The sequence below is a fragment of the Ceratocystis lukuohia genome (genome assembly GCF_044167205.1).
Source record: "Ceratocystis lukuohia strain C4212 chromosome Unknown Supercontig3_pilon, whole genome shotgun sequence".
NCBI classification, from domain to species: domain Eukaryota; kingdom Fungi; phylum Ascomycota; class Sordariomycetes; order Microascales; family Ceratocystidaceae; genus Ceratocystis; species Ceratocystis lukuohia.
In genome coordinates, this window is record NW_027263522.1 from 1894479 (window position 1) to 1921493 (window position 27015).

At 50.7% G+C, this 27015-nt stretch overlaps 9 protein-coding genes across 9 annotated transcripts; 3 read left to right on the forward strand and 6 right to left on the reverse strand.

Moving 5' to 3' along the window:
* Nucleotides 1-1699: 1699 nt before the first annotated feature.
* Nucleotides 1700-2962, reverse strand: HOO65_030504 (40S ribosomal protein uS5; the record flags this gene model as incomplete). Its single annotated transcript, XM_071002236.1, has 3 exons — nt 1700-1954; nt 2031-2288; nt 2699-2962. The coding sequence occupies 3 exons, from the start codon at nt 2960-2962 to the stop codon at nt 1700-1702; spliced, it is 777 nt and encodes a 258-aa protein (XP_070860183.1).
* Nucleotides 2963-3851: 889 nt separating this feature from the next.
* HOO65_030505 (putative 3-mercaptopyruvate sulfurtransferase) lies at nt 3852-4952 on the reverse strand (the record flags this gene model as incomplete). The annotated part of the gene is made up of 2 exons (XM_071002285.1): nt 3852-3933; nt 4012-4952. The coding sequence occupies 2 exons, from the start codon at nt 4950-4952 to the stop codon at nt 3852-3854; spliced, it is 1023 nt and encodes a 340-aa protein (XP_070860184.1).
* Nucleotides 4953-5506: 554 nt separating this feature from the next.
* Nucleotides 5507-8212, reverse strand: HOO65_030506 (putative flap structure-specific endonuclease protein; the record flags this gene model as incomplete). The annotated part of the gene is made up of 4 exons (XM_071001884.1): nt 5507-6286; nt 6590-7830; nt 7895-8034; nt 8199-8212. 4 exons carry the CDS (start codon nt 8210-8212, stop codon nt 5507-5509), a joined length of 2175 nt encoding a protein of 724 aa, XP_070860185.1.
* Nucleotides 8213-8610: 398 nt separating this feature from the next.
* On the forward strand, nt 8611-10602 carry HOO65_030507 (Actin-related protein; the record flags this gene model as incomplete). Its single annotated transcript, XM_071002015.1, has 3 exons — nt 8611-8872; nt 8930-9038; nt 9165-10602. 3 exons carry the CDS (start codon nt 8611-8613, stop codon nt 10600-10602), a joined length of 1809 nt encoding a protein of 602 aa, XP_070860186.1.
* A 1608-nt stretch (nt 10603-12210) lies between these two features.
* Nucleotides 12211-13891, forward strand: HOO65_030508 (ww domain-containing protein; the record flags this gene model as incomplete). Its single annotated transcript, XM_071002103.1, has 4 exons — nt 12211-12573; nt 12658-13074; nt 13167-13324; nt 13375-13891. The coding sequence occupies 4 exons, from the start codon at nt 12211-12213 to the stop codon at nt 13889-13891; spliced, it is 1455 nt and encodes a 484-aa protein (XP_070860187.1).
* Nucleotides 13892-14680: 789 nt separating this feature from the next.
* Nucleotides 14681-15585, reverse strand: HOO65_030509 (uncharacterized protein; the record flags this gene model as incomplete). The annotated part of the gene is made up of 2 exons (XM_071002331.1): nt 14681-15091; nt 15196-15585. The coding sequence occupies 2 exons, from the start codon at nt 15583-15585 to the stop codon at nt 14681-14683; spliced, it is 801 nt and encodes a 266-aa protein (XP_070860188.1).
* Nucleotides 15586-16797: 1212 nt separating this feature from the next.
* On the forward strand, nt 16798-18735 carry HOO65_030510 (Tubulin alpha chain; the record flags this gene model as incomplete). The annotated part of the gene is made up of 5 exons (XM_071002032.1): nt 16798-16822; nt 16867-16901; nt 17324-17930; nt 18009-18432; nt 18510-18735. The coding sequence occupies 5 exons, from the start codon at nt 16798-16800 to the stop codon at nt 18733-18735; spliced, it is 1317 nt and encodes a 438-aa protein (XP_070860189.1).
* A 1218-nt stretch (nt 18736-19953) lies between these two features.
* HOO65_030511 (UBA/TS-N domain-containing protein) lies at nt 19954-23975 on the reverse strand (the record flags this gene model as incomplete). Its single annotated transcript, XM_071001791.1, has 3 exons — nt 19954-23120; nt 23186-23684; nt 23802-23975. 3 exons carry the CDS (start codon nt 23973-23975, stop codon nt 19954-19956), a joined length of 3840 nt encoding a protein of 1279 aa, XP_070860190.1.
* Nucleotides 23976-24644: 669 nt separating this feature from the next.
* HOO65_030512 (Exocyst complex component sec6) lies at nt 24645-26903 on the reverse strand (the record flags this gene model as incomplete). The annotated part of the gene is made up of 1 exon (XM_071000433.1): nt 24645-26903. One exon carries the CDS (start codon nt 26901-26903, stop codon nt 24645-24647), a length of 2259 nt encoding a protein of 752 aa, XP_070860191.1.
* Nucleotides 26904-27015: the final 112 nt, after the last annotated feature.

Sequence of the window (27015 nt, forward strand, 5' to 3'; positions counted from 1 at the left end):
AAAAATACCCCAGAGTGCGGTTGTCAGTGGAGAATACGAGAGAGTCAAAAGAGAACAAGACGTCTAAACGAAACAACGGGGGGTCCATATATACTTCCACATATACCTCTACACATCTCGCCGTCCTGTCCCTTTTGCTTTGTTTGGCTTGTTTCGTCTAGGCCTAGGATGCAGGGTAACGGCCCGCGGATCGAGTCCGGCAAACACCCAGGCCAGGATCAAATCAGGTTCCTCTCTTTCCCCTCTTCCTCTGCTTCCCCTCCCCCGTCTAGCACAGCTCAGGGCCAGCCTAAATCAAGACATGCAGCCGCCACACACACAAAGAGCCGAGCCGATCTTTCCCCTCTTGTTCCCTCCACTTCTTGGTCCACTTCCATCACTATGACTTAGATGGCCTATGACCATGGTGCGTGCATTGTCCGGAAAACTGGTTCGAGGTGCCGTTGCAGATCTTTGCGCGCTACCACCAAATTCAAATTCAAGCTCCCAATTCTAGCCGTAGTATGGTTCGAAAGGGCGCTGGGCGTGTCAGCCAAACGGGCTATACCATGTTTTCTCGGCCTCCTAGCTAAGACAGTCTCCTTTCTCTTTCCATGTCACATCTTCTTTCTCCTCCTCTTCTCCTCACAATATCGGCCTTTTCCTTTTTCTCTAGTCTTATCAAAAGACAAATGCAACCCCAATTGTATCACATTCCTTCTTCCCTACCAAGAACCACCCATAAAACAGCAAATACAGCAAGCCGAACAACGTCTTCCTTTCGCGTATTTCTCTTCTCCTGACGTTCACTCTTCTCTTACCCCCCCCCCCCCCCCCCCTATCGTATGCACTCCTCTCTTCTATCTTGTTTAGTTCTTTCCTTTAAATTTCTTGAGGTGTATTTTCTTTTCTTCTTTTTGCCTCTTTTCTTTTTGTGCTCTTATCTTCCTGGTCTAATCTAGCTTGACCTGTCCTTATCTCCGCCCACCCCCAAATCATACACATCCAGCCAGATATGCACTCATGCACATCCAAGTCCTCCTCTCCCTGCTCGCTGGTCGGCCATGTACCCACCCATGGCCTACCCAATCAATGTCAATAAGTCAAGTCAACCAAGCCCGCCAAACAAACAAAAAAAGGAGAGAAAAAGAAAACATCCCACTTCTCGTTTCTTTCCCCTCTTAACATACCACCTACCCCGGCTTCTTCTCCCCTCCCCCCAATCAAATTCCTACCCGCTTTTCCACAGCCTTGCTCATTCTCAAACAAACACAAAGACGCTCACGCAACAGCAGCAGCAGAAACCCCATAATTGATTAATTTGCAAAAAAGTATTCATTTGCTAATGCAATAACACTTTCGCCGCGTTGACGATAAGGAGAGTAAAGTAAGGCTTGTAGTCAAGTGTGGGGCCCCGTCAAAGTGGAGGCACCTTCCCTTTTGCTTTTCTGCCCTTCTCCTTTGTCCAACCCCGTTTTAGGGTTATTCAATGCACTTTAATTTCATATTTTTTTTTCAAGTTCAATCTTTACTTCATTAACCAAGGACCGTCCGTCTCTCTATTTTCAAGAGACTCGCGGATTCTTCTGTCATTTTTTCTTCCCTTCCCTATTTCTTCATTTTGTTGTTGTACAGAAAAAGAAAGAAAAACAAACTAACCCTCACCGTCCCTGTTCCGATTTCCCTTTCATAGTTTTTCGTCCTGGGGATCTAAGACAATCTAGTAGCGCTTGTCGCGCAGGGTGTCGGCGTACTCCTCCAGAGGGGAGCGGATCAGCTTGGTCTCCTTCCACAGGTTGGGGGTCAGGAAGCCGTAGGTGTTGGATACAGCCGAGAAGGTGGCCTTCAGGGTGTTCTCCAGAGTCTTGGTTGAGCCGGAAGAGGAAGTGTAGGCATCCTCAACACCAGCAAGCTGGAGGAAACGCTTGACAGCGGGCGAGGCGACCAGGCCAGTACCACGGGGAGCGGGGATAAGCTAAATGGGGAAAAAAAAAGTGTTAACACCTAACTTCAGGGCTAGCATTATTTGTAGTCTTCTGGAGTTCACTTACACGGACGGTGACCGAACCGCACTTTCCGGACTCCTTGCAGGGCAGGGAGTGGGGAGCACCCAGGTTGGTACCCCAGTAACCTCTACGGACGGGAATGACCGAAAGCTTGGCGATGATAATGGCGGCACGGATGGCAGTGGCAACCTCCTTGGAGGTCTTGATACCCAGACCGACGTGGCCCTCGGAGTCACCAATGATGACAATAGCCTTGAAGCGGGTGCGCTGACCGGCGCGGGTCTGCTTCTGGACAGGCTTGATCTGCAAGTAGGGGAAAAATAGACAGTTAGCATCGCGCACACGCGTGTCTGTATGCATATTCTGCTGGCTGATTCGACTAGCTACAAAACTGTACTCTGCTAGGGCTAGAATCAATCTCAATTGCAACGGCGGCTTCTTTCAATTCTTGAAACATGTGTATCGAGGATAGGCCTTCAATTGGACCCTTGCTTCGTTCTCTTGCCTCGTCGATTGTCGGTATAATTGGCTGTCGAAAAGCCTTTTATTGTCGTCGTTATTTCCTCGGCGTGGTCCCGTTGTCATCATGAAGGATTTTCGATAGATAGGAGCCCCCGTGCAAGAAAGATTGATGCCTACCATACAGAGCTTGCTCATCTCGAAGTCTTCTCTAGCACAAAGCAACATGCTGCTTCATAAATAAAAAAACTAACCTTCATGACCTCGTCGCTCAGCTTGGGCAGGAAGTTGTCGACAATCTGGTACTCCTTGATGGGCAGAGAGTGCAGGTAGATCTCCTCCATGCTGGAGATCTTGCCGGCCTTGACGAGACGGCCCAGCTTGGTGACGGGCTGCCACTCCTTCTCCTCGTTCTTGTTACCGCCACGGCGGCCACGGCCACGGCCACGACCACCACGGCCGCGGTCACCACCACGAGAGCCAAAGCCACCACGGGCACCAGTTCCACGATCAGCCATTTTGAATATGTGTTTTGAGGTTGTTGGAAAGGAGACGACACACAAAAATATCGGACAAGAAGAAAAGAGAGGAAAGAGAAAGAAGAAGGAAAGGATCACGAGAAAAAGGAGGGGCGAAGCACTGTCAAAACAGGGAATCAGTGCAGCAAAACCTAGAGAAAGAGGACCCACTACTCACTGCCCTTTTTTCCGCTACAATAATTTTCGGCGGGGCTGACTCTTAATTTCGCACACAAAATATCAAGTAAATTCTAGTGGTATGTGAGGCGCCCAGCCTTCTATCCTAGACCGCTGGCAGCTGGCAAGCCCTAACAGGGCCCACAAATGGTCCATTTTATGGAGCCATAGCAAAGGTGTGGCTGTTCATTAAGATCCCTGTCTGTATATCTCTCGGTATGGGTGTGTAACGACCCCACTATGAGCGTCACACCGAGCACATCAACACCTTTAAATTGAATTGAAATTGTTACTAGTTTCTCTAAACCAGAGGCCTAAAAAGATTTTGGTAAAATTGCGGTATCATCAGGAATAAACGCGCTTTTTTCTTTTCTTTTCTTTTCTGTTCTTTTTTTTTAAAGACCAACAAATGATACCAGCAGGAGTGACATGGACCAAAGAGATCTAAAGATGGGGGAAATTAGTAGAAGAGAAGGGCAGGTGGTGGGAGAGAGTGCGAGTTGCATACCAGAGAATGGAATGGGTATGAGAGGGGAATAGCAAAGAAAATAGATGTAGAGGGATAGAGTTAGTGATTTTAGAGAGTTGCGAAAGCATGAAGTGATGTAAAACAAAGAGAGTATATAGGTGGGGACAGCTCTCCAGATCATAATCTAGTCCCGACATGGACTACAATGCAAGGCATCTGAGTGGCTCATGTACTATGACTTTTTCATGGGTCCACGGGCTTCTTCTCGGCCTCGACTGTTTTGACAATGAGTCCTTCTCCAGCCGTCGCGCGTTGCGCCCATTCGCTATAACATGCATTTGTTAGCTAATCGATTAATTTTGTCTTGTGCCACACCATATCAGAGGGAAAAAGCGCAACTTACGTCCAGCTACCGTCGTACACACGGTGCGTTTCTGGCGAGCCAAATTCGGCAATTTTCAGCGCCGCCTCGAGCACACATGCTGTCACGCCACTCCCACATGAGGCGATCACAGGCTTGTCTGGGCTTAGGCCCTTAGCCTTGAACAACTCGCGCAGGGCCTCTGGTGCCAGGAACTTTTTGGTTGCTGGGTCCAGCACATCGCCAAAGGGAATGTTGATAGAACCCGGCATGTGACCCGATGACAGGCCAGCTCTAGGCTCGGCATCCTTGCCGGACCAGCGACCTGGCCCGCGAGCATCGATGATCTGCACGCCATCGGCAGAGACACCCGCTGCAGTGTTCTCACTCGCTACCTTCTTGACGTCCTCGAACGATGCAATCCTGGCTTCGTCTAACTTGGGAATCGGATACGTGCACACATCAACAGGATAGAACTCTCCCGACTCAACGGGCAGGCCCTCCTCGACGTACTGCTTGAAGTTATCCAGGATATGCACTTTGGGATGGCCAAAGGCGCGCAGCGTCCAGGCAACACGCGGCGCACTAAATATTCCTAGCTCCTTAGAGTCGTATACTACGACAGTATCGTCGATGCGGATGCCTAGCTCACTCATGGTGGAGGCCAGCTCCTTGGGTGACGGAAGCATATGCGGGAGCTCGCTATGACGCTCAACGACCTTGTCAATGTCGAAGAAGCGCGCCTTGGGGATGCGTTGTTCGAGGAACACATCAATTCCCGAGCGGCCATCATTGGGCATGAACCACGCCGCACATAATGGAATGACCCGCGGGTCCGTGCTAATGGGCGACGGCGGGTTCTTCTTTAACGCCTCCGATAATTCCTTAGGGGTCACCAGATACGACGAGAAGGCACGCACCGTGCTACTTCGTACTGGTGAGAAGCCTGTCGGGCTGCCAGAGGCTGTGCTTATCGGAGCCATGGTGTGCGCCGGTGACGCGCAGCTACTCCTACTGGCTGTAGCGGCAGTCATGTGTAAAATCGATGGTAGTCGGGAAGCGGGGAAGGAAGTAGAGATGGAAGCGGAGGCCAAACAACAGAGACTGCCACGGCTTCTGGTGATAATATCCAGCAACATAGTAGTAGAGAGAGACTGGCGGTCTTCGGTGTTATTTGTGTGGCAATCTTGTTTATTGACGCTGTCTGTTGGGTTTTAGCAAGCTTCTGAAGGGGGAGGTTTTTTGACTGAGTGATCCGTGCACGATTAGCAAAAGCGCCTATCTTAGGTGCGGACAGCAATAGAGAATTTCGTGGGCCTTCTTACAAGAGGCCAGACGGTAGAGTGACGAAAAGATAAGGTAGCAAGCAAAAATTTCGATGGAAAGGCTAAGCATGAACGGACGTCAAGATAGTGAAACATCATCCAAAAAATGGAAGATTCAAGACACAAGACTAAACTTAGCTTTGAGAGAAGACAACCCTATTAACCCTATTAACCCTAACACTGTGTAACATAATTCCTAATACTACAGTAATCTAATTCTCAAAGCTTAAGCTGCTCGCCTTGGGCACTTTGTCCAGAGGTAGGAAACTATCCTCCTCTTCATCGTCACTTAGCACCACTATTGAGATTCGCCGCGAGGTTGTGGCTGTAGTTAGCATTGAAGGCCTAGTATTTTCCTTGCCATGATTCCGTATCTGTGACTGTATCTGCGGCGATGACTGTGGCGGAGAACTACTCAGGAAGATGTCTAGTCCAGTCTGTTCCCGAATGGCCGGTTGCTGAAATGCACGCTTCTTGGTAGGCATGCATGAAATTTTACTAGGCGACGTTCCCGATGATGAGAGACTATTGGAGTCACGCTTAGTGTTGTTTCCAAGAGAGCTGCAAACGGGTTGTGGTACTGGTGGCAGACCAACACTAGATGTAAGCCGGCGCGGAGGCGTTGCCATGTATTCAGGACTGGAGTTGATCAGGATAGGTGATTGGGAGGGCCGTTCGGGCGTATGGGGGCGAGACTCAACAGGGTTGGGATTGTGTGGCCCCGCAAGAGGTGGGTTATAGGGGGCGAACTTGGGAGAGGGAGGTAGTTCTGGGATTTCAAGGCGCACGAAATCTTCCGGGAGCTCAATCGAGGCTACGGGTGTAAGCTGTGATTTGGGGCTTAAAGAATGTGGCCGTGATTGGGGAGGTGGTTTGGCTAGTGTCGGTGCATGGGCTGTCTTGGTGTATCTAGGAAGGTCTTTAGTACCAGAAGCAGCCCAGGGATTTAGTGGTCTCTGTGCCGGAGCCTTAGATTCTGATCCCTTAGAGGCCTTAGTAGTTAGAATAGTTGAGTTAGATCGCCCAAAACTCGTTTGGCGGGGCTTCACTGGGGAAGAAGAAAGTATTTCAATTGCCGATGTGATCCGTTGCTGGCCTTGACGAGATTTCGCCCACAATCCCGAGTCTATATCACCAGATTGCCTAGAATTTGGCAGTTTTGGCAGCTCTGGTAGCTGGTCTAACAATTCTGAGATCTGTTTCTGGGATTGCGTCTGTGCTTGGGGCGTAACTGAACGTGTCGATCTTGCGCGTCTTGCTGTCATTGTTTTTGCCTTTTTTTCTTTGTTTCTTACTGTCTCGTCAAAGTCCTCGACGGCCAACGGCGCGCCAAGCCTGACTAGAAGTTCCGGCACCCAGGCAAGCGTCCCAACTGAAGGATCGTAGACCTTTACAGGCTTTTCAGCGTCACCGTCAGCGGCAGATGCGAGGAATTCGTCGTCGCTGTTTGTCGCAAGGCCATTGCGCGTGGTGATGATTTCGGCTTCACGCTCGTGAGAAATATCCAGACCAGCAATGTCAAGAGGAATGTACTCAACACGGAGCTCAGGAATATGATCGGTGCTTTCGTGGAGACGGCGCGACTTAATTTTCTTAATCAGCCCGGCTTCGCGTTTTTCCCTTTCCTCTATACACAGACTATCGTTTTGAGAATCGCGGGATAGTTGCAATAGCTTCTGCACAAAAATGCATGGGCTGATGACTCTAATAAGCTTTAACGCGCCGCCCTTAAAACCCCAATCAAAGAACTCTTCCGTGAGATGGCGCATTTCAGTGATGATGATGGGCTTAGCCCAGTTAGAGGCCAGCAGCCGCCCTAGCTGATCTATTTTCTGTGATGAAGATACGACAGGATGGGTGTAATATCTGAGAATCTCCAGGTTAGGAAACGAGTCTGGAATCTTGAGCGCCTTGTGTCTCTGCCTGAAGAAGCGACTCTCGTTAGTTGCAAGCTCATGCTGTAGATTTTCTCGCCACCGGCGGATGCCATCGGAATCAGCCGCCTTGAGTGCACACAGCGACCTCCCAAAGCCGGCCCGTGCCGCCTCGCTAGCCACTTTAACGCCGCAGTTTTCCACGCCGTCTGTGTCGTAGTCACCGCCGCTCAATAAGGCAATCAACACCATGCCCTCACGATCGAGTTGCTGCTCCTCTCTAATGCGGTCAGCGCGATGTGAGATAATGTGAGTCGGCTGTCCAGGCCTCTGGCTGCGTACAAATCGCATAGTGTGCGTACAGCCAAACATAATAGTATCCACATCCTCGCTGAGAACAGCATCAACTACACCGCGCTGTTGGAGCAGCGCACATTCCGCTTCGGCCTCGCCGGGCGCATCGTGAAATGGTAGACCAAACATGCGGATTATGCGCTTGGCCTGGGCCGTCGCAGCACTAGCCGTGTCGCTACGGGCTGAATTTTTGTTGCGTTTAGTTTTGGGCTTGTTAGGTCCGTCAAAGACAAATATGGGCTCAATAGCAAGAGAGAGGAGGCGGATCAGGCGGTAGAATAGGGTCCGGAGCTCGGGGCTGAACCCGCCTATAATTGTAGTTAGTTTACTATTCAAAGATAAGTACTGGTCTGGGTTCGCTCTGAAGCTCACCTTGAGCGGATCTGAGCTGGAACATCCATATGGAAATGTCAACCGCAATGCGAAGGGGCCTGCCGGTCTTCTCGAGGTGGTCAATGGCCAGCTTGGCGAGAGCCTGCGTCTCACCACAGCTACGCAGCTCCTCATTGAGTCTATAAAGTAGTAGAGAATAGTAGGAGAGAGGCTTGTTAGTACATGCTGAGATATACCAAGGAATATAGATTGAGGTAGTTTAGTATCTAAAAGAAGATTGAGACTCAAGACGACTGCCTGTTTTCTCTTCCATCTTTGTTTACTTGGTGCGTATCCAACTCACCCTCTGATACCCATGCTGTATGACTTGCTATAATCACGACAGGTAATTTACATAGGAACAAATACTAGTCGCTTCCGTCATGGCACAGTCAGCTATAGCATGACACCCAAAGAGAACTTGTTAAATCGTCATTAATTAGATGCAGATGAGGTCGGTGAGATGCGGTGTGGAAACCGTCACGGTTATGTCTTTCCCCAGTGTTGCTAAGGCAGCGCAGCCTAGGACCCCGGTTAAGAAATAACCTCGGTACAGTGTTAACCCTACTGTAATATTTAGCTAAAAGGGTTATGCTCTTGAAAGCTATAGCCAACGTTCAACAAGATGAAGCTATCTTACTCCAAGGCGTCTGCTAAATAGCAATCCGCATCTGCCACCCATCCTCTCATCCTCATTTACCAGTCAGTCATACAAAATGGATACCGCGACACCAGCGGGGCTTCCTCACCGCTCCGTCACCAGCATTCGGGGCGGTAGTGGCGTGGCCGACCGCCCATCGCCACCCACAACACCCAGCCGGCCATCGGCGGGCTCGTTTAGCTCCCCATCAACGCTACGAGCTGAAGAGGATCTAGTTATCGTAGAAATTGGGTCACGCTTTGTGCGTGTGGGATTTGCCGGCGATAATGCGCCCAAAGCGTATTTACAGTTGCGGCCCGACCAGCAGCGCCGTGTAGGTGACTACAGAATGTTTCTACCAGGTTATCACGATGCGTGGAGAAAAAGACCTATAGGTAAAGACTGGGGCAAAGACTACGAGCTATGGCAATATGATTTGCGTGAGTCAGATCTAGGGCTAGTCCAGGATAAGCTGGACCGGATATTGCGAGATGCTTTTTCAAGGTGAGAATCACTTCTGGGAGGAAGCTGACAAGATATCCTATAGAGAGTGTATCGCATTCGTGAATGTAAATAATTGGTTTTTTCACTCCTTATTTCTAACACCTGTGCTGTTGCCTTGGCCTCTAGGCTTCTCCTTATCGATTCCCGACCACGGCGGATGGCCTTGATTGTGCCATCCAGCCTACCGTTGCCCCTTCTATCCACCACACTCGACATCTTTTTCAAGCGTTTTGGCTCACCCATTGTGTCGCTGCTCTCAGCACCCGTCATGTCAACGGTCGGGGCTGGTGTGCGATCGGGACTAGTAGTTGATCTGGGCTGGAGTGAAACTACGGTCTCCAGCGTCTATGAATATCGGGAAGTGCGGTGTACACGAAGCATCCGTGGCAGCAAGTTGATGATTGAGGAACTGCACAATCTTCTCAAGAGTGAGCTTATCCGTCAGGGCTACATAGAATCTCCAGCAAAGGCGGAGACGGAGGCGGGGCCTCATACATCCAATATAAACCACGTGATCAGCTTTGAAGATGTGGAAGAAGTGGCTAAGCGCATGCTGTGGTGTCGCGCTGCTACAGGGCCATCTTGCAGGCATGAAGATGAGGGGCTGGCAACAGTGCAAGAGCAGGATGAGACAGAAGAAGTGAGTGGGAAGGAGGGAGAAGAGAAATCAGAGCACTCAGGTCGCACAGGCAGCCCATGGACAGGCGCTAAAGAACACACAGTCGAAATCCCGCTGCGCTCATTTGGGCCGCATTGCAGCGTGTCTGTATCTTTCGAACGGCTAGCGGAAGTCTGCGAGACGGCGTACTTTGAGCGGCAGTATGGGCCAGCCAACTTCGACGACGATGAGATGCCGTTGCACCTGCTTATCTACAACCACTTGCTACGGTTGCCTATGGACATACGTGCAGTCTGCATGTCACGAATGATGTTTGTCGGCGGTGGATCGCACATCATTGGGCTCAAGGGCCGCATTTTTGCGGAGGTTGAGGCACTGATTGAGGCGCGGGGCTGGGACCCGGTGCGCGGTCGCGGGGCGGAAGCCTACAAGTCAAATACGAAGCTACAGCGACGGGGCAGCAAGACCGATGTCCCTGAAGCGACAACATCACCAGTGACACCAACATCGGAAGTCAAATCACCAAGTACAGCAGGTAATGGCAGTGATGCTGGTGTTGGAGGTGACAGCGGCAGTAACGGTGATGAAGTGTGGCACGACGCAGCTAATGCCGAACCAGAGAAAGATGCTATTGGCGATGCGCTGGACAAGATCAAGCCAGCGAGCGGGCTGCAGGGGCAGTTACGAGCGCTTGACACAATTGGGCCATGGTGTGGCGGTAGTCTAGCCTGTTACTTAAAGGTGATGGCAATCGCGACAGTCGATAAAGAGGCATGGCTGGCAAACGGGCTAGCGGGAGCGTCACGGGCAAGCGAGGTGGATGTCAAGGCGCAACGGCAAAGCATGGGCATGGGAGGCATGGGCATGGGTTCTGGGGGGTTGATGCGGGCAGCGGCAAACATCCAGGAGAAGAGCTGGACGCTGGGGGCATGGGGCGCGATTTAGTAGAGAGAGAGAGAGAGAGACATACAGGCAGAGACAGTAGTAACAGCTTGCTTGCTAGAGACGCCGAGTCGGGAAGTAGGTGTGATTCAAGGGCCTGGTTCAATTACATGGATACAAGGATATATGATGTGCTTGGGCACATGGGGTTGTAAGTACATCATCATTGTATGCAATAGTATACTATATAACGTACGTACATGCATGCATTGCACATGCTCACACTTGTTGGGTATCATTTACAATTAGTCGAATCTCTATGAGAACGCCTTTGTTTTCTATTTAGTGGGCAAGTGGGCAGTTGCCTGGAGACTTGGCCCCCTCCTCCTAATAACCGTGTTGCAGAGAAAACTCGTACTGTACTTAGGTCATTCACATAGATGTTCTAGCGCAGGCCCTGCCTTTGCAATCACGTCCCGTTGTGGTCGCAGAGTTGAGACACCCTGTAGGCCACCCTGTATTATAGAACATATCCAGCGGCTAACAGTGTGCCATACGGCCAAGGAAGAGGGGCTAAATCTCCTCTTTTTTTTTTTTTTTCCTTCTTTCCTTTTGTGTTTCCTCACCATGCAGGCACCAACATATCTACTAACATGCTCTTTTTTTGCAGACAACCAAGCCCCATGCGTACCCATCTAAGAAGCAGGTGTCAAGGTCAAGAAGTACTGCAAGGGGCCGGGTGCAAAAAGGAAGGGAGAGAGAGGGAGGAGGGCGGCAAGCAGGACAGAACATATCAGAGACAAGAGGAAAATAGGATCCATAAATCAGACCTATAGCAGCAATTCATAGGCTGGCTGGCCTCTTCTTTTTTCGCTTTCCGCTTTAGAGCTTGAAGAGCTTCAAGAGCTTCAGAGGAGGCCCCCCATTTCCGTAACTTCTCTGTATTTTCCCCACCTTTTGCTCTCTGAAGGTAGATACCAGAGACGGAGAGAAAAACCCCGCTGACAAAGCTCCCGAGAGGAAAGTAAATGAAGAAAGATCGAGAGAATTCGGTCGGCTGATGTGGTTTTTTACGCCTTGAAAATCTTTTTTATTTTTTATTTTCATTTTATTTTTTCGAAAAACGATTTGGTTGCTGGATAGTGTCACTAGTATGAACAAGATTTTTTGGCCGCAAACGTACTTTTTTAGGTTGTCGCATTTTTCTTAATTTGAACTCGTTTCGATTCCAATTGCAAGTAACCAGTCCTCCTCAGCTTTATCTTCTTCCTATCTGCCTCTCCTCGTTGTCGTCACTTGTCGCCTGTCGTTCACCCCGCCGCGCCACCCGCTTTCTTGTCTTCCTCTTCTAAAATAAAAAAATATTTTTTCTTTTTCTTTTCTTTTTTTCGTCTTTCTTTTTTTTTTTTTTTTTCCTTCTCCAACCCTTCTTCCATCTTTGTCTTCCGTTATATATTTCCACCTCGCCATAGTCTTGCTCTTTTTCTTTCCTTGCTGCAGGTGTGAACAACCCCATCATCTCTCCTCCCCCTCCCTCTCTTTTTGTCCATCAGAGTCACCGCCTTCGCCTCCTGTCTTCTAAAACTCCCACCCTCCCTCCCTCTCTTTTTTTCTTTCTCTCTCTCTCTCTCTTCCCCCCTTCTCTCTTCTCCTCTTCGTTGTTCTCCAATCATGGCTGGCCCTGGTACCCCCAGCACCGAAGGCCCGTCGTTCACTCCGCCGCCTCTGCCCTTTGGCTGGATTGCGCAGTGGGATAGCTCCAGCAAGCGCTACTACTATGTGCAACTGTCAACTGGCCAGTCGCAATGGGAGGTTCCCACACATGCCATTCCTACAGGCATGACTCCCCATCCCGTCGCTGAGCACCCATACGGCTATCCGCAGCCCGAGATTATCACCTTTGAGGACGGGTCCCAGTCAAAACGCCACGCCGACGGCACAATTGAGCCTGTGCTCCCCGATGGTAACTCCAGGCCGGGAGATGTAGCCACCGCCGAGCCTGTGCCCTCTGCTACAGGCGATCGGGGCATTGGAGTAGGTCTTGTTTTTTTGCCTCTTTCTTTCCTTCCTCCTTTTCATTTCTCTCCTTCTCTCCTGCTAACTTGTCACCCCACATAGTCCATCGCCGTCAACGCTCTCCTCGGCCAAGCAAAAAACAGCCACGGCAATAACAGCCACTCAAACTCAAACTCCGGTGGGCTTGGCTCTCTAGGCAATCTCGCTGGCCAAGTTATCGGTGGTCTTTCGGGCGGCAAGACAAACAGTAGCAACAACCACGGAAATACCTCTAAGCTCTCAGGTGGCAAGCTGGCTGCTCAACTAGCACAAGGCCTGTTCTCTAGCAGTGGCAAAACCGGCGGCAACAGCACTAACTCTCACAACCCCCACAATAACCACGGCTCTAACTCAAATGGAGCCTCGCCCTCCTCCAACTACCACGGAGGCACTACATCAGGAGCTCCTCAGTCGCATGGCCTTGGCGGCCTAGGTGGTAGTATTCTCGGTGGGCTAGTAGGGGGAAACAAGCCCTCATCGGTATGACAGACACTTATGTCCTTGGCTCTTTTTGAGCTTTTTCTTCGATCTTCTCTCCTACCTCGCCTTCATGCTAACCTCTTTTTCTTTAGACCTCAAATTTCGGCTACTCTAACACCAGTCCCAATGCCGCCTACAACGGCGAAGCCCCTGCCAACTCCTATCAAACGGCGCAAAACTCTACTCACGGCACCCATCCCCAGTCCGGCCCCCCGCCCGCTACCCACTACCACCAGCAGCCATCGCATTCGTCAAACTCGTATCATTCCCCTCCCGCCGCTGCTAACAACTCATACCAAGCCCCCCCCCTCCCACCGCCGCCTACCACAACACCCACAACCACAACACGTCTGCCAACCCTTCGTACCAGGGCTCAGCCAGTGGCTCCAACTATGGCTCGCCGCCTGCCGTCCCCTCGTACAACAGGCCCGACTCTGGCCCGCACTCGCACCACAACTCCAGCCCGAATCATGCTACATACCCCGGTGCTAATGCTGTTGGAACAAGTGGCGCTGCCGGCTTTGGTGGCAGTGGTGGTCAGTCTACCTATCACCACCAATCACAGCCCGTCTCACATCATGGAGGTGGGGCCCCGCCCCAGCCATCCTCTTCCGGCCCATCGCCATACAGCGGCGCAGGTGGATATACCCACACGCAACCGCATGGTCAGCCACATGGACAGCCGCTCAGTGGCCAGCCCGCGTATGGCAACCACGCACCCCCTCCAACTCAGGGATACCAACATCACAACCAGTATGCTCCTCCGCCCGCCACAAACTACGGCGCAGCGAGCGGCTATGGCAACCCGCATTATTGAAAACTATTAAAGAAAAAAAGGGCGATTTGCCCTCTTTCTTTCTCCTATCTCATCCCCACTATCTCCTTTCTCATCCCCACTATCTCCTTTCTCTCTCTCTCTCTCTCTCTCTCTCTCTCTCTCTCTCTCTCTCTCTCTCTCTCTCTCTCTCTCTCTCTCTCTCTCTCTCTCTCTCTCTCTCTCTCTCTCTCCCTCTCTCTCTATCTCTCTATCTTTGGCTTCTTTTTTTCTCTTTCTTTCCGTACGTTCTTTGTGCTATCGGGGTAGGCAGTTGGGTATATTGCTGTTCTTGTTCTTGTTCACGGTTACTCTGGGGGCGAACGGGTTGCGGGGTGCGTCTGTCCATTTCTGTCTATTTCTCGCCTTTGATCTTTTATTTCCGTTCTTTGTTTGGTCTTTGCATTTCATCATATCCTCTCTTCCTGCCTCTCGCTTCCTCTTTTTGTTTTTTCCCGTCCACGTCTATCTTATCTTCCCATACCAGGCCCTGCTCACATTGCCGACTTTTTCTCATCTGTCTCTCTGTCACATGTCTCATGTCTTCGTTTATTTCTTGCTTTCCTCATTCATGTCCTCGTTCGTGTCTACCCTTGTGAATACACCTCTGGATTTCTCCTTCCTATCTGTCTCCCTTCATCTCCACGCTCCAACAAAAATTTCCTCACTTTCGTGTGTACCAGATCAAAATTTCACGCTAATTTCCTCATACGCTTTGTCCTGGCAAGTATTTTTATAGCTAAAATCTATAGGCCCTAGATATATATTTGCATATATCTCCAGCTCCTCTCTTTACTGCTCTTTTTTCGTTTTCTCTTCATTCACCTCCGCTGCACATCCCATCATCCACACTGCTAGAGCCCGACCCAGAAGCAGAGTTAAAGGCGCAACAATAGCTAAATACGCGATAGTAGGCAGCAACGAACGCGGCACAATATTGTATACAAAAGGGTCAAGGATGACATCTGCGAGTACGAGAACAGGGTCCCGGTTGGCAGAAGAGATAGCAGAAGAGGTCACGTAGTCTGCAGCAGCAGAAATTCGCAGGAACATGACAGAGGCAGAACGCTCATCCGTTGATGGCGAGGCAGGTGAAGAGGTTGGAGGCAGGGTGTTGGCATAGTCGGCGAGAGAGGAAATGAGTGCAGGCGTGGAAAAAACGGTGGGGAGGTCGTAAGTGGTAACGGCGAAGTCTGTTGGATCCTAGGGACGAGAAAGGAGCGGTTAGAAACATGGAGAGTGATAGGGGAGAGAAATTGGGGCCCATGGGGAGGGAATAGAGGAACAAGAGGAAGAGCAGAACTTACTGTTGCGGCCCAGCAGATACGCACCTCGTATCTCTGGCCAGGCGTCAAGTTGTCGAGGAGCATCCAAGTATCAAACATAGAGGGCGCATTGTTTCCTGCCTTATCTCCATCCTGATGGCTGCCATCTTCATCAAGGTCGGTGCCAGGATTATTTGTCAGGCCAGGAATGCCGGCAGCAGCAGCAGCAGCGGCGAGGTGTGTTCGTAGCTGGCTGGCATTTTGCGGCAATGGCATGAGCACAGGCAGGTTCAGATCAGCCAATGTCGGATGAGCGAGTGGAATAGGACGGGCATCGGGGGCGGAGAAGATTGTTTTTTCGGTGTTGGCAGCGACGGGGAGAGGGGCAATGAAAATGAGGAGGGGAACAGATAGGTACAATGGAAGGCGCATCGTGTGTGCGCGAGTGTGTGCCTATGTCTGTGTGTATGGCATGCGAGTGTGACGTCAGAACAAGCCGTTAGAAGGGGGTTGCTACTGGATACTCTACTACAAAGAGAATCTTGCTCGGTCTAAGGGTTAGACTAACAACAAGCCCGAGAAACAAGGCTAGCCAGAAACGCCATCTCGGGGCTGTCCAGGGGAAAAAGACTATGACCTAAACCCCAAGGTCAGGGTCAAACTCTGATTGGTCAGCCTGAAGAGCTTTGGGTTACATTAGATTAGGGGCAAGGAAAAAGCGGGACTGACAGGTGACGGGGAGAAGCTGGCTGACGGGCCGGTGGGCGAACTGAAAGGGGGACTGAAAAGCGGTGAGATAAGGCAAGGACAAGAAGGGGGAGAATAGCAGCGAGGGGACGGGGATGAAAGAGCAGAAAGCTTCTCCTTCTTTTTTTCTTGGACGAAAAATTGCGTGGGTGATTAGCATATGAAGATCATGCTAAGGCGGTCTGGGGTTCTTGTAGAGCGCAGACGGCTGGCGCCAGCTGGCATTGGGCTGAGCCAAGCAGCTTGACAAAGCTTTGTGGGTGGAGGGAAAAGGGACAGACAGCTCCAAGCTAAAGGAAGGAAGGAGGGGGGTAATTTCCAACAAAGGGGGGAGAGGGAGGGGCGGCGAAATTGGCCAATCAGAGCGGGGATAGGAAGAAAGGAAAAGGAAAGTTGTTGAACGACTAGGGGACAACCGAGAGGGGTCCATTATTACGGCGCTGTTTGGGCTGTTGACCTTTGAAAGTGGGTGTCCAAGATGGGATCTAGCTGGGTGTTTCTTATCATGGGCTGTCCTCCTCTTGCTGTCCTTTTCGCTTCTTTGTCTTTGTCTTGCGGCCTCTCATTATATTCTTCTTCTTCTTCTCTCTTTTCCAAGAACTTTTCTCTTGTTTCTTCTGCTCTTTAAAATTGGATTTCTTTTTTATTTCTCTCTCTTTTATTCTTTTGGGCTGTTTTAATTCTCTTTTTTAATTCTTCTTTTTTTTTTTAAAATTTTAATCCTTTTTTTCTTAACCAAACTAAAAAGAAGAGAATAAAAAGGATAAACAAATAAAAATAAAAATAAAAAGAAGAACAACATCTCAACCAACAATCCTCAAAACAAAACCTGTCGCCGCCAAAAAGGACAGACAATAAAGAAGGCAAAAAAGACACCCGAGATCCAAGTTCACAATCATGCGTGAAGTCATTAGCATCAACGGTAAGCAAGCAATTGATCTTGAAAGCAGCTTGCTGCCCGCTCAGACATCCAATGTTTGGCTGCTGGCCATAAGGCTGTGGTGAGAATAGCCAAAGGGGGAGGGGGATCCGAAAAGTGGTGATGACGGCTTCAACCTTCAGCCTCGTTGCTACTCTCCATATGGCGGCCCTCCCTTTACCAGCAGCTCATCGCTCATCACGGCCTTTTTCCATTGATTCGCTTCAGCAATTGCTAACCTGACATCTCGTTCCCAACAGTCGGCCAGGCCGGTTGCCAAATTGCCAACTCCTGCTGGGAGGTAGGTCCTCGATTTCCTCATCGAATTCGTTCTTTCAACCCGTCTCTGCCGCCCCCCCCCCTTATTTGGTACTTTAACTAACTTGCCTTCTTTTTTCTTTGCATAGTTGTACTGCCTTGAGCACGGTATCCAGGTAGGCTTGAATCCCCATCCCCTTCCTCTCTTTAGATACAAGCTAACACGTCACGTGTTCCCCTTCGTAGCCCGATGGCTACCTGACCGAGGAGCGCAAGGCTGCCGATCCCGACCACGGCTTCAGCACTTTCTTCTCCGAGACTGGCCAGGGAAAGTACGTTCCTCGCGCCATCTACTGCGATCTTGAGCCCAACGTTGTCGACGAGGTCCGCACCGGTCCCTACCGCAGCCTCTTCCACCCCGAGCACCTTATCACTGGCAAGGAGGATGCCTCGAACAACTACGCTCGTGGTCACTACACCGTTGGCAAAGAGGTCATTGACACTGTCCTTGACAAGATCCGCCGCGTTGCCGACAACTGTGTTGGCTTGCAGGGCTTCCTTGTCTTCCACTCCTTTGGTGGTGGCACAGGCTCGGGTTTCGGAGCTCTTCTGATGGAGCGTCTGTCAGTGGATTATGGAAAGAAGTCCAAGCTGGAGTTTTGCGTCTACCCCGCTCCGCAGACCGCTACTTCGGTTGTTGAGCCCTACAACTCTATTCTGACCACCCACACCACTCTGGAGCACTCGGACTGCTCCTTTATGGTTGACAACGAGGCCATCTACGACATCTGCCGCCGGAACCTAGGTCTTGAGCGACCGGACTACGAGAACCTGAACCGGTTGATTGCACAGGGTAAGTAGCTTTGCACGGCTTGCATTTTTCATTTTCATATTTTCTGTTTCTCGCTAACGCCCCCCCCCCCCCCTATAGTCGTCTCCTCCATCACTGCCTCTCTGCGTTTCGACGGTTCACTCAACGTTGATCTCAACGAGTTCCAGACCAACCTCGTTCCCTACCCCAGAATCCATTTCCCTCTGGTCGCTTATGCCCCTGTTATCTCTGCCGCCAAAGCCGCCCATGAGGCCAACTCCGTCCAGGAAATGACCATGTCATGCTTCGAGCCCAACAACCAGATGGTCAAGTGTGACCCTCGCCGCGGCAAGTACATGGCCACCTGTCTGCTGTACCGTGGTGATGTTGTCACCAACGATGCCCACGCTGCCGTTGCCACGCTCAAGACCAAGCGTACCATCCAGTTTGTCGATTGGTGCCCGACTGGTTTCAAGCTGGGTATCTGCTACCAGCCTCCCCAGATGGTGCCCAATGGCGACCTTGCCAAGGTTAGCCGTGCAGTGTACGTTTTATCTTTTTTGCCCCTAGTTTATTTCTATGTGTGCATACCGCTAACTATTGTCACCTCCCTCTCAACAGCTGCATGCTATCCAACACCACCGCCATTGCCGAGGCCTGGTCAGCTCTATCCAGCAAGTTCGACCTCATGTACTCCAAGCGCGCCTTTGTCCACTGGTACGTTGGCGAGGGTATGGAGGAGGGTGAGTTCTCTGAGGCCCGTGAGGATTTGGCTGCTCTGGAGCGCGACTATGAAGAGGTTGCCACTGATTCCATGGGCGAGGAGGAGATTGAGGCTGAATACTAAGATGTTTGTTTGTCTATTTGTCGGGGAAACGGGAATGAATAATGGGCCATGGGTTCTGGACTGGCCTGGACTGGCTTGATCTGGCCGAACCGGTCTGACTAACTGGTTTCGGGTTTGCGTGTCCCCACACCAACCAAGCATTCTTTTATCTACCAACGACTCTTGAGCGTCTTTTTGTTTCTTTTCCCGCTTTCTCTCCTTTTGTCCTCTTCTTTTCTTGTCGCTATTGTTGCTGTTGCTCCTTTTTGATATTCCTCCTTTGCTGTTATTTATCTCTTTCTCTTCTTTACATTTCTGTCTCTCCTTGAGTCCCATTGTCTGTCTGTTATCTCTATCTTGTTTGTTCTTTGCTATAGTCAGCAGCACACGAGTCCAAGTATGAGTTACAAAGGCCTGGAGTTTGTGTCTTCTTTTAGTCTTACGCCTTTTCTAGTGTTTTTAATTTTCGCTTATAGTGATTTTCTTCTTTTCTGGGGTGCAGAAGAGCAAGGAAGATGAAAAAGATGGATAGAAAGGAAGAGAGGCAAGTAAGGAGACGAGATGAATTGAGCAACATCCGAGACTGTCTAGCTACAGGAAGGAGCTTTGGGGTTTTTCTTTGTTTAATACATTTTCTTCAAGTAGATTATCGTTCATAGCGTATCATGGGCGAACATGGCGATTGATCAACAGCAGAGTGTTGTGGTCAAGAATAGAGATGTAAATTACGTATAGAAACGAGAAGCATAATGTAAAACGAGACAAGGGGATTGGAAGAAAAAGATAAAGTCAAGATAAGAAAATGGATGATAAGTAAGTAGACTAACAATTAAGCAAGACATAAGAAAAGACAAAGCAAAAACAACGGTTACAAGAGGGGCAGGCAAGATAGAAAAAGAGAGAGAGAGGGTAAGATAAACAAGACGCAGGACAAAAGAGACAACATAAAAGCAGCGAACGGACAAATAGAAATGAGAAGCCCGGAAAAAAAGGTTCGACTAGGGAAAAGTAAACAAACTCCGCAATATACGACAAGGAGCATTTGAGTGTGGCTCGGGGCTGGGCATGTAGACTGGGATACACAGGAGCTTACGCTATTAACACCATTCAACTGTAGATTCTAAAAAAATCTCAGCGATAAACCTCGGCCACACTCGCCCCCTAGCTCATTACGAGTTTGTCGCGAGGTAATTAGCAGCCTACCAAAAAGAGTCGCAAAGTTAGTTAGGCCAAGTCAAGTCAAATTGCCTCTTTCAAGTCGTTTGCTTTGCCACTTACTCGTTCAAGGTTATAGTCATAGCGTTCTAGCGCACGCAGGGCAGCTTCTTTAGGGTATCCCATCATTAGGAGGTTGTCGAGTGCCTGGTCGCCAGTGGACGGTTGTGTAGACGCTGGGGGTGCACCTGGAGCCGGGGACTCGGACTGCACTGTAGCGGGTGGAGGTGTAGATGTCGCCACGCCAATAGCACCCAATGCGCCAGAGTCAGCAGAGGCGGCAGTAGCAGCACCACCTTCAGGCCCACTGAAGATAGACTCCCAATCATGCCCCGTTGTTGTAGTAGCCACACTTCCAACTGGAGGAACTGGGCCGTTAGGTGGAACTCCAGATGCTGGTGGGGGTGAGCCGCGGCTAACAAAGTCAAATGAGCCGCCACTGCCACCCAGTGCAACCGAGTCGCTCTTGGTCTGACTGGGCGCCGAAGAGCTGGTGTTGTCGAAGGCGTGACCGAAATCATCGATGCCTGAGCGTGAGAGTGATGCAAAGTCATCATCAGCTGAGCCTTCCTTGGCGTCTTCGAGACCTTCAAAATCATCGTCTAGATCATCGAAAGATGCCTTGTTCGAGGGCACTGCAGGAGGTTGAGTCGGCACCGATGAAGTAGGGGGGGCACTGGGTGCGGCAAAAGGCGAAGCTCCAAAGATATCAGTTTTAGAGGCTGGGGTGGTGCCCATATCAAATGGAGATGCAGTTTTCTCTGGCTGTTCTTGGCTTGCCTTAGACTCCGTGACATCAGCAGCAGGCTTAGGCTGTGGAGGTAATGGAGCAAAGTCATCGTCAAAGCCAGCATCTGAAGACGAGTCAGAGTCGTCATCAAATTCCTCTACAGGGGGAAACTCTGAGTTGAACTTGGAGGTAGTAAAAGCCTTAGTTGTCTCTGTAGAGCTAGCATCACCGCTCGAGTTGTGAGACTTCTTAAAGCTAGCAAAAGCGCTCTCAAAGTCAGCCTTGGCTTTATCTGGGTCATCGTTTGCACGCATGCTAGCAAATGGGTCATTGTCGGTCTCCGCAGTCGGTACATTGGCAACAGTAGCAGCGGCAGTGGAAGTAGCAGCAATATCGGAATCAGGAGGAGGGAACACAGAAGCGGGAGCTGGCGAGCTAGAAAAAGCGGGGGCAGCGAATGGGGAGCTAGAGGCAGCAGGGCTGTTGGACTTAGAAAGCGACGTAGCTGTCGCCAAATTATGTACGACGGCAGGGGTAGCTTGGGATGTCGCGCTATGCGCATCACCACCTGTACGCGATAGTGCTGGAGATGTTTGACGCGGTGTCATGGCGACAGCAATGCTTGCAGGTTCGCCGAAGGGGAATGCGCCAGGAGGGGCCGGCGATGTAGTCTTTTCTGGGGCCGAGAGAGCGACGACAGCGGGGGGAGGAAAGGCGCTGTTGCTCACGCTAGGACTAGCTGACGAGGAGCCCATATTCTCCCGTTGCTGGGCATTAGCAATAGCAGGTGAAGGCGTCGAAACAGCTGTTCCAGGAAGAGGAGCGCTAGAGGAAGCAACACCGAAAATATCGTCAAAGCTTGAGTCACCAAAGGCTTGACTAGGTGGCGAGGCAGAAGCCGGTGAAAAGACACCCTTAATATCAGTGCTGGCCGACCGCTTGAAGAACGGGTTGTTACCGGCCGAACTGCTAGCAGGAGACTGGGGCCGAGCTGCGGGGGTAGAGACGGAGACAGAAGCAGAAGACGTGCTTCGCTCGGCAAGCGCGGCTCGAGAATCATCAATACTTTTAGAAAGTTCCTCGGCCTCGGCCTTGAGCTTATCACGCTCACCCTCGTTTGTGATCAGCTGCTTCTTGTTAATAGCAACCAATCCTTTTTGCTGGCGCGCCTCCAACCGCAGCTTTTCTATTTGTGGCTTCAGTTGCGCAATTTCACTGTTCAGCATGCGAATCTTCTCCTTGAGCGCAGCATTCTCCTGCTGATCTGTTTGAAGCCCGGCAGTCACTTGCGCCTTTTGATTCTGCAAATCCTGGTATGTGCCATCTAGGCTCATGCACTCAGCCTGCAGCTTAGTCGTCTCACTGCGTGCGGTTCTAAGCTGCTCTTCTAGGCCTCGCAGGTTCTGAGCCTCCTTTTCATACACGCTGCGTAGCTGCGTGAGGCGCTGCTCGAAGTTTTGTTTCTGTGAATTGGCCTGGGTCAGCTCGTTCTGGGTAGCCGAACGTTGGGCTTGGGTGTTTTGCATCTGTGTTGAAAGTGAGCTAATCTGGTTCGACAAATTAGCCAACTCGGTCGAGTTATTGTTCAACTTTGAGCTCATTTCCGGGTCATTGTCGCCCAATAGATCGTTAGCCGCAGATGCGGGTGCAGGTACAGGTGCCGGAGAGCCCGAGCCTCTAGATTCACCCGTAACATTTTGTGTCAACCCACGACCAAAGGAAGATGAGGGAATAAAAGGTTTAAATAGCGGCGGGGGAGAGGAGGGCTTAGCAATGCCCGTAGGAGTGTTGGCAAAGGGATCATTTGAACTGGACGAAACATCGGTCGAGGCTGCGGGTTTAGGCGAAGCAGGAGATGAATCTAGGACAAAAAGATCATCAAGAGCGGACTTGGAGGCTGCAGGAGCCGCAGGCACTGCGGGTACTGGGGGTGGTGCAAAGGAAGACATTCCCACAGGAGAGCCCATAGGGGCATCAAACGGCGAGGCTGAGGTAGAAGGTCGCGCAGGACCGCGCATGGAAGGAGGAATCAGCTTTGGAGGCAGAACAGATGGCAGAGGGCCAGAACGACCACTACGCTGCGAGCGGATTAGGTACATAGCCACAGAAAACTCATCACGGGTCAGAGTGCCAGTAGCGGTAATGTCAGACAAATCCCAAATCTGGGCAAGAGCCTCCTCTCCAAGGTCAGATTGGCTGAAGAACGGCACAGCCTCCTCCCCAGTAATATAGCCACGGCGGGTCTTGTCCAGGTCATCGTAGAACTGGTCGAAACGCTGTTTCTCGAGTGGAGTTACCAGCCAGTCATTAGACAGCGAAGCACCAAAGCCAGTCGATTGCGACTGGATTGTGGCCGTAGAAGGGCGCGCACCAGTAGCAGCAGGACGCAGTGCCGGGGGATTGGTGCTCATTTGTGTTGGTAAAGGGGGATACCAATGCCAGAACCAGTGGGAGCAGGTGACTGACGACCAGAAGCAGCTTCAAACAATCCAGAGGGCAGCACAGTGGGTAGGCCTCTCATGGCACCTGTCTTCAAAGCGCTCAAAAGATGCATGGCAATGACAAACTCGGTGCTGTTTAGAGAGCCGCGCTGTTCAGTATCAGCCAGTTGCCATATGCGTCCCAAAATTTCATTGGGCAAGCCAGACTTTTCAAAAATTTGTCGGGCTTGATCACCAGACAAAAAACCAGCTTGAAGAGGCTGAGCCTCAAACAGTGCGCCAAACTGCGCAACTTTATCGGGAGTCAAAGGGGGTATTCTAACGGGCCCGCCGGTAGCAGTGTGTTGAGCTTGAAGGGGAGCGGCGACGGGTGGTGGAGGAGCAATCATAGGTGAGGGCATTGAGCCAGAGCCGAGGCCAGCGGGAGTAGGAATAGCATCGAAGCGGGGAAGGGGTCCGGGTTTAAGAGCGAGTTCGAGGGACGGCTCACGGCCAGCTTGGGCGTGGCCAATGAGACGTAGGACAACTCCAAAGCCAGGAGGAGTTAGAAAACCGCGGTTTTCCTTGTCGGCAAGCTGCCAGATCTAGGGGAGAGAAAAGGGGGAGAGTGTTAGTGTTTTAGCTATGCAGAATGTGCGACGCGGGAGGCAAATAAGAAAGCAGAAGCCGCAGACGGGATGAGGATGGTATGGTTGTTGTACCTCGCCTAGAATATGGGAGTCCAGTCTCGTTTTTTCAAAAAAGGACACAGCAACATCGCCAGTGACGACTCCAACATTATCATGGTCGGCTTTGCGGAAGAGCTGGCCAAATACGCGCTTCTCCTCAGGAGTGAGGTTCAGAACCGGTGCTGACGGGTCAGCCTCGGCGGCCATTGCGAAGAGAGAGAGATGTTAAATTAGGGAGAAGCGAAAAGTGAAAGAAGCACAGATGAGAAAAGCGACAAAGGATAAAAAGATGGAGGATGGCAAAGAAGAGAAAAGAGATGGAAAAAAAATATATAAAGAAGAAAAAAATGCGATTAGAAAAGAGAAGGGAGGGCAGTACGAACAGAAGCAAATCAAAAAGGTGTAAGAAAGGCTGTCAAGCTTATTAAGTGTAAAACAAAGTTGGGATTCCCAAAAGTCCGTATTTGGCCAAAATAATGGCTCAGGACGAAATCCAGGCCAAGAAGCAGGCAAGCCAAGCGCTGGGGTAGGATTGATTCCCTTTAAGCCGGAGGCTCGCAAAAGGGAATGGGCAACGAAGAAAGTTAACTCAAAAAAAAAAAAGAATTAAAATAGTTGAATAAAAAGGAAAATGAGTTTTTTATAACCGTAGAGGAGAGAAGCTAGAATAAAGAAGAGGAAGAAGAAGAGGCTGAAATTTTTGGAGCTGGAAATAAGCTGGAAAATACTGTTCTTTTATACAGTAAATTCAGAAAAGGAAGGTACGATTAAGAGCAAACAGACGAAGGGAAGATTAAAGCAATTGCTCATTTAGAGCTTCTTTGGTTCCATTAACCCTATTTCATGATATATAACCCTAGCTACGTAACGTCTCCCTCATTTGATCCTCCCCATTATTGTCTCTGGCCCCCGTACCACGTCTATCTGTGCTGCCCGTGCCTTGACGCTGTTTAGCATAGCACGTTCAAAGTCGTCGCGTGACCGCAATACCGCTTCGACCCAGCTGATTTGCAAGTCCCAATAGGCCATCTTGAAGTGTTCAAAGGCATCCGCAATAGCATCTTTGTCTACTGTGAGAAGCTGTAGGAAGGGCTCCATAACGCGCCAGGTTTGTTTAATGGAGGTAGCAACATCAGCATTGGGCAGCGAGCTAAAGTACTCAAAGGCCGTGGATACGTCGGCAAAAATCTTGTCCTGGAAGGGTTCGGTCTTGCGGAATTTGGCGCCGCGATTGCGCACAGCACCAAGATAGCGCACAAGAAGTTCATCGGCAAAGATCTCGATGAAAATGTCGACTAGCGAGTGGTGTAGCACGGCGCGGTAATCGCCTAGATACTCCTCAAATGTTACCACCATCTGCTTCATGGTGTTGGCTTGATACCACTTGGAGGTGAAGAAATCGGGCATGACGCTGCCAAAGTCGATAGTGAAGATAAGCGTGACGAAGCGCGTCATGCACCAGGTGCTGAAGTCAACATAACCATCGCGTAGGGAATCGAGCTCAGCCTCAGCCCGTTCGAGGTACTGCTGCGAGACAAGCGGTTCAAACTTGATCCGGAAGTCTGACAGATAGGCAATTCGCCCATCCTCCTCGTCGCCGTCATCAATTGACGCAATTTGGTCGTTGGCTGTAGCAACTAGCCAGTCCTGCAGAGGCTGTAGCGTGTCTAGCTCGGCTGCGGTGCCTGACTCAAAGCTGCGCGCCTCGTCGTCGAGCATCTTTTGCCAGGCTTGAGTGCGTGAACGTAGCCGTTGGAACATAGCATCAACAACACCCTCAACTACATCGGCACGTTGCGAATTAGCTGCCACATCGACTTGTTCGCGTAGCATACGTCGTACATCAACCTGGTTGCGTGTGCGGAAATAGCCAAACTCATCGGTGTCTAGATTAGGATTTTCGGCCGATCGCGTGGTAAAGTCTTTGGTATCTTGAGCAAAAATGCGGTCCATCCACTCATCGAGAAACTTGATGATGAGTTGGCGGAAGTCGCGTACCATTTCTTGCTCGCGGTTGTCGATTACATGAGGCTGCAAGTCGTCGACGGCAAAGCCTAGCCGTGTCATGCGCTTGTAGTACTTTTCTGGCCAGCCGACAATTTCCAGCGTCATGGCCGAGCTGGTGTCTGGGTCATTAATGATAGCGATGAGGAAATCATGCATCAGCTGGTGGTAGGCGTTGCCGTAGATTTGCATTACCTTCCACTTCTTGGGCACTAGTGGCACCATACCGACCTTGACGGCGTTGAGATCATTAAAATACCATTTCATGATCTTGTCAAGCGTTGTAGGGTCGGCTAGGAAGGCCTCACGTGCCTGCTCAAACTGCTCGGCTGCGTTGGCCTTGATGCCGCTTTGAAAGCGCTCCATGTAACCACGCGTCTTTTTAGCGCCGTCCGTAATGCCCTGGAAGCGCGTAGCCATGTCCTTGTAGTCACGCAGAGCTTCCTGTACGGCCGAGACACGCTGGTCGCTCTTGAACTCAGTATCGATGACGACAGCAAAGCGGACGACTAGGCCGTTGTTGTCGTTGACGACGAGGTTGATGAGGTTGAAAGAAAGCAAGTCAATGTGCTTGTCGAAAGTGGCGATAATGCCGTCAAGACGCTCGAAGTAGTCCTCGAGTGTCGACTGTAGCGATGTGTCCTCGGCACGTTGGATTTGCTCAAGAGCATCGTCGCGGATGTTGCGCAGTTGGGTGAGCTCGTAGTGCACGGGGAGTAGATTGGGCATGTTATCCATGTCATCGTCGTTTTCTAATAGCATCTGCTCGATAGCTATAAGCCTCTCATTGAATGACTCGAGATTCTTGCGCATTTTTTCTACGGCACCAAAGTTGCGGTGGGCCTGTGAAACTAGGTTGATGGTGTTGAGGTCGCGGATCATGTTCTGCGACTCTGAACATAGTCTGTCGATTTTGGCCATTTCCTCTTTGATTAGCTGCACCACCTTGTGGCTATCAGTGAGTCCAGTCATGCCATTTTGTGTAGTCTCTAGTTGTTCTCGTAGGCCACTGCGGAGTTGAGAGTCAACGGCTGCCTTTTTGCGGGTGAACTCTTGCTTGAGGCTGATGATCTTGTCAAGATCCTCGGGATGGCGGAGTAGCTCGTTGAGCTTTGACGCGGCGGAGTCCATGTGGGTGGGTATAAGCGTATGGATGAGTGCGTATGTGTGGGCATGGACGTAGGTAGGTGCGTGTGTATAAGTAGCTATACCTGCCTTGCTGTCTCGCTATCTGCCCCGGAGC